This window comes from Amblyomma mixtum, chromosome 5 (assembly GCF_055824585.1).
Source record: "Amblyomma mixtum isolate Tamu chromosome 5, ASM5582458v1, whole genome shotgun sequence".
NCBI classification, from domain to species: domain Eukaryota; kingdom Metazoa; phylum Arthropoda; class Arachnida; order Ixodida; family Ixodidae; genus Amblyomma; species Amblyomma mixtum.
Window position 1 is genome coordinate 122035881 of NC_143016.1, and position 6000 is coordinate 122041880.

A 6000-nucleotide genomic window follows, 5' to 3' on the forward strand; every position below is an offset into this window, starting at 1 on the left:
CACTGTCGTCGAGCGCACGTTGAAAGCGTTGCACAAAGTCGGTGCCCTAATTGTTTCGTATACAAGCGACAGGAAAGAATGAGTTTCCTTATGTGTATATTTGTTTGCTATGAGCAACAGTTTTCTGTGCGGACTCACTCGTGCAAAGAACGCTCGGGTATAGTTGCGCTTTCTTCACTTACAGAAGGCCACTATAGAAAATACACGTCTGAAAGAAAGGTTAGTACCCGCGCGGGGGAAGGGGGGGGGGGGGGGTGTAAACCATATCCTTGTGCTGACAGTTAAGAAGTGAGAGGTTCCGTATTGTACACCCAACGTGAGGGAAGACAAAACATAGACCCGCGAGAGCGAAGCACGGTGCTTCACACTCGAAAAGGCAGCGGATGCTAAGTGAGCAGTCGCAAAAGTTAAGAGAGGGAACCCCCCCCCCCTATCCCGCCATTTTATGGTCACGAAGGGTAAGCGGTTGAATGGCACCGCAGTATCATTCTCTCCATGCAATGACAACACCAAAGCCGGCGGCTTTGAAAAGCGATTTTTTTTCTTGTTGCGCTTTTATGCCCCATGTGCTCTTGGGTTTAGCTTTGTGTTTTGTCCTTTTGTTTTAGCCGCATCACGATTGATCTAATTGTAACTTACGTACAAACAAAGAAGTGCGAAGCGTCAGCACAGACGTTTCGCGCTTGGGACAAAGCAGACAGTTGAAGGCAACCAAAAGCTCTATTCAGTGCAATTATATTTTTTTTCAGGTTCCATTAAATGGACTTGGCCCGTCAAGGACATCTCAAGAACGTCTTCTTTACGCTGAACACACATACGCACTCAGGGGAAATCTGGAGCAACGTGACCCCCATCGCGCCGTCCTCTCAGGGCCTGGCAATTAAGCCATAAGCCCGCCTGCAAGAGTGGATGTGAACATCGAGAAGGTCGTACACGGCTAAAGTCATGCAGGTACACCAGCTGGAATTCAGCGGCAGTTATTGGGGCTGGCAGCTCGACAAGCTGTAACCGCTTGGCGATCGACAATTCGTTCTAAATTCCGCCCCCAACCCTCCTTTTATATTACAAGTCGTTCTTTGTATTGCGGCAGAGAAATAGGCAAATGGTTAGTTGTTAAGATGAAGTCCTGTCTTCTGACGGAAGTGAAGGAGGGCGCGGTGAGGCAGACCGCTGTCTGAGTTGCTTCCTCTTATTCTCAATGCACAGAACTGAATGAACTGAATCTGCAACAGCAGCGTGATGCACGTCGGGTAGTACTATAGTCACAGTGATTACTGAGTGCATATTAATTGATGATTTAGTTTAACCAGCTTGAGAACAGTGGAGAAGCCACAATACAAATACGGTATCACACTCGCTGCGGAAGGGTGTTTTCGATCGAAGCGATAGCCTGACCTACGCGTCCGAGTGCCCAAGCCTGCAGGTAAGAAATGATGCACGCTCAGAAATAATGATTTTCCGTCGCCTGTCGTTTCTTGAAAAGCCTTCGGTCTGCGACGTTAATCTTAGCAGCTGGCAAAACTCGGGGGGGGGGGGGCAAGATTTGCTTAGTTGGCGACGATATTATCCGGCACTGCTTCCCTGCAACCGACACGTCATCAAGAAAAGAAAACTGAGGGACGATTGATTGGACTGATGCGAAAGAAAAGCGAGAGTATTCTTCTCTACCTTATCTTCTTTTTCTTTTCTTTACCTGTCGCCACGCAGTCTGGAGCACGAACTTTACCTCTATGACCACTCCAGCTAGTTGCAACTCCACTATGTCACTATCATAACTAGACCCCAGCCACTATCACATGTTACAGAAGCACCCTTAGCATCTTTCTGTCGGCGATGTTTCATTTTTTCCGGTGTTCAGTTATGGCCGGTTTTTCGGTCTAGCCGGTGTTATAGCGTGCGGCAGGTGGAGGGCGCAAACTCACTCTAAACGCCACTTGCCACTGTTGGCAGGTGCAGCTTTCACGCTGTTGCCGACGCCGGACAGTTTTCCCCGTCGTAGCCCTCCTAACGCTCTCGCAATAAAAAAATGCACGGATTTTCACCTACACAGGACCACAGCATGCGCTACGAGGAGGCACCGTAATAGGAGGCTGTAGATAAAAATCAAGCACCAGAGCGCAATGAAAATCTGAGTACGTATATGGCCGTTTTACCTCGTTTGGCCTCCGTGCTAACGTGGCTGCCGATAACGGGCGTAATTCCGTCGCGGTGGCTCAGTGGTTACGGCGCTCAGCTGCTGACCCGAAAGACGCGGGTTCGATCCCGGCCGCGGCGGCTGAATTTCGATGAAGGCAAAATTCTAGAGGCCCGTGTGCTGTGTGATGTCAGTGCACGTTAAAGATCCCCACGGGGTCGAAATTTCCGGAGCCCTTCACTACGGCGTCCCTCATAGCCTGAGTTGCTTTGGGACGATAAACCTCAATAAACCAAACCAAACCATAACGGGCGTAAAACGGGCAACACGGTGATGAACTTCGGAACGCTATCACCGCTGAGCCATCTTGGCGGTTTTCAATGAGTTCTTACAGCGGCCACCTCCTGCTCATTGTCGCTCCTTTTAGGCTGTTGCATCAACCTGGTGCGCGAATCAGACTGCTGACAACACAGAATCGTTTCGCGTACTTACCGGGGCTTCCCCTCGAGTCTCCCTCGTCGTCCTTGTCCAGTTCGGCGTCGCTGGAGGACCTGCGGCGAGAGGACGCGTTCTCCGGAGAGGCGGGCACCACGAGCGGGGGCGGCGGCGTCCTCTCGCGTAGGGAAGACGTGGCCAGGTTCTGCGCCGTGAAGTTGAGGCTTCGCGTGGACTGCACCGCGCTGCGGCCGTGCACGGGCCCGGCTACGACTGCTTTCATCGCCGCCGCGGCCGCCGCCGTGATCATGGGCCCGGACACAGGCAGCGGCGGTGGCAGGGCGACGGCTCTGTCGAGCGTGAACGACTTGGACACGAACTCCGTCAGCTGCTCCATGTCGGGCATCCGACAGGGAGACGACAGAAGAACGATGAAGAGAGCTACCACGGTTGGACGTCTTCTAAAAGGATGAGGGACGCCCTGGCCATGTTCGGGAGCTGTGCAGCTGACCGACGGTCACCTGCGTTACGATGTGGAAGAGAGCAGAAAAAAAAAACTGAATTTTTCTTTTTCGACATCTGTTATGGCAAAGTGTAGATTTAGTTGCCAACTCTATAAACATTTTGATGTTGGTATTCTCGAGTAGATTTGATCCCTTTCTGCGCCCTTCTTGAACAACTAGTACTAACTAACCGCCCAAACTGCCTTGCTGCGAAATCAATTGTCTCAAGGGAAGAAAGAAAGTAAAGAAGTCTGACTATGCCATAATATTTCTTCTCGCCTGTAAGCTGTAAAATTTCTCGCAAACAGTGCAACCTGAAGGGATATTTAAGCCGCCAGTTTTTTCCCCAATATATCTCTCAGCCATGCTGGAAATTGATAGCGTTCGCTTTGAATCTATTGAGAGAATCTATACTTCTGTGGTTCAGTTCGGCCTGCTCGCGTCACATCGTTCGCTTTCGACAAATGCTTTGAGTTTGAAGAAGGAAGGAGGGGGTTAGAGAAACACAGGGTACATCTTCAAGGAGGAAGACAATCCGATATTGGTAGAATGTTTAAGTAAATCCCCCAAGGCGGATTAGATTTGTAATAAAAGACTAATTACTCATTGGCATCCACCCAAGCATACCCGCACAGCTACGAAGGAAAGCTACACAGCTTTCACAGAAACTTCGTTGTTGAAAAAAAATTCTTCCTGGTCCGGGGTCCGAACTGTGGAGCACTGACTCACCGTAGCAGTCGTTCTTCCAATTGGTATAACCGGAACGGTTAGTGTATGGTATAGCGAGAGCGAATTGATCAACAACTCGAAGTGGGAACGGTGGTGGTCGTGTCTTTAGGTAATTAGAGTAGATTTGTAATAGTGGAGTAACTACTGATTAGCACTTACTCATCCATTCCACTTTGGGGATTCCCCTAAACATTGGACGAACACCGTTCCCACTTCGAGTTGTTGATCAATTCGCTGCCACTATACCGTACGCCAACCGTCCCGGTTAGCTCTGTTAGTAGAACGACTGCTACGGTGAAGCTGTGGTCTGGAGTTCGAACCCCAGCCCAGGACGAATTTTTCTTCAACAACGAAGTTTGTGTGAAAGCTGTATAGTTTTCCTTTTTAGCCGTGGGGCTACGCTTGGACGAATGCTAATGAGTAATTACTCCTTTATTACAAATCTAATCCGCGTTGAGGGATTCGCTTAAACATTCGACCAATATCGAAATTATCTTCCTCTTTGGAGATGTACCTCGTGTTTCTCTCCCTCTCTCCTTCCCTCTTAAAACTCAAAGCATTTGGCGCAAGCGAACGAAGTGGTGCGAGCAGGCAGAACTGAACACCCGAACCGCGCCGTAAGGGAAGGGAGGAAGTGAAAGAAGAAAGAAAGAGGGAGGTGCCGTAGTGGAGGTCTCCGGAATAATTTCGACCACCTGGGGATCTTTAACGTGCACTGGCATCGCACAGCTCACAGGCTCCTTAGAAACACTAACGTGGGGGCTCTCAAGAAATGGCGAGTAGAAAGGAATTGAGATTGTGAGGTCGTACCAATAGTTATTCAACGGATATTCAACCATTCCTAAATTGAAGAAGCACTTCTTCAACCTCTCTTTCTTCAACTCCGTCTTTTTCATCTCTAGAATGAAGTACTTCCCTAGGCTATCGATGAAAAAATTCTCAAGGTTTTTTTTTCTGTAGCAGCTCAATTGATAAGGCTTTTCATTCTTAAAAGGCTCCCGCATGAGCAACAGCTGATTAACTGAATGAGCAGCTCTCATTATTGGCAAGGCAGTCCGATGAATACCTGTCACATTAACGAAACACGGTGTTGCCTTCACAAAGAAACTGCAGCTCCAGACATAGAGCCAGAAGAAGCAATAGACAGGAATTTTACTAAATAAAAAGAAAGAGAATAGCGAAGCATCGGTCCTTCACTGATTAACACGCTAATTTTCCGCATGGCAAACTTCGTTACCGAAATGAAGGCGCGAAACCGGAATGTTAAGGTATTCTTGTGCTATAAGTATGTTTCTATGCGTCGGCGCCTTCAGGAATTTTCTTCTTGTGCGCTCTTGAGGTGCATTAGGAACAATAATGTTCACTATCCGAATTAACCATCTTTAGCTACCTAGTGTTTCATGCGCCACAAATTTTAAAAACATTCCTAAATTTAGAAATCATCCCCCGTTTTTCGCGAACTAGTTCGAGGCTATTTCCTGCCTGTTTTTGGTCCCACATTTCAAATTATACATTTTTTAACTTTACGCCTACACTCTAACGACAATACGCAGTGAGCATTGCCAAAAGCAACAGCTCTGATGGCAATTATGTATATGCGCTAACGACGCACATGACGTTTTCTACACGAAGCGTGGCCGGGTTCCTTTATAACGTGATCGCGACACGCAGGGCAGAGTGAAATTGCTAACAAACCATCGCTGTGGCTCAGTGGTTAAGCTGCACAGCTCTTGACCCGAAACACGTGGGTTCGATCCCGTGCGCGGCGGTTGCTTTCTGATGGAAGGGATGTGCTAAATGCCCGCGTATGAACTGTGCGATGTCAGGCATGACAAAGAATTCCAGATGAATGAAATTATCCAGGACCCTCCACTGCGGCGTCCCGCATAGCCTGAGTCACTTTGGGAAGTTAAACCCCATAAACCGAACCAAACTAACGTGTGTCGCTGCTTAAGCATGCCTCGCTTGAAACTTAACATGCCTGAAGATAAGCCCCACTTTAGATTCAGTCGACTGGAGCGAGAAACGCTTGTCGAAAATTATCTCGCATACCAAAAAAAAAAGCCCTTTTTCTCTGTATTTCAATTTTTATAGCCTTTTTTTTTTCGTCGAAGCTCGAACGCAAACATTAAATACTACGTACTTGATAAACCACTTTCAGCCAGCAACTCGGCAGCAATTTTTCTCCTACCACCCTAT

At 48.2% G+C, this 6000-nt stretch overlaps 1 protein-coding gene across 1 annotated transcript in view; it reads right to left on the minus strand.

Annotated features, from left to right (window-relative positions):
* The window catches only part of LOC149343554 (uncharacterized), a 49428-nt gene extending 46386 nt beyond the window's left edge, over positions 1 to 3042 (minus strand). The window contains exon 1 of the mRNA XM_089542426.1: positions 2627 to 3042. Coding sequence (XP_089398552.1) covers positions 2627 to 2975 — 349 coding nt within the window. The 5' untranslated portion in view covers positions 2976 to 3042. The remainder of the gene's footprint in view (positions 1 to 2626) is intronic.
* Positions 3043 to 6000: the final 2958 nt, after the last annotated feature.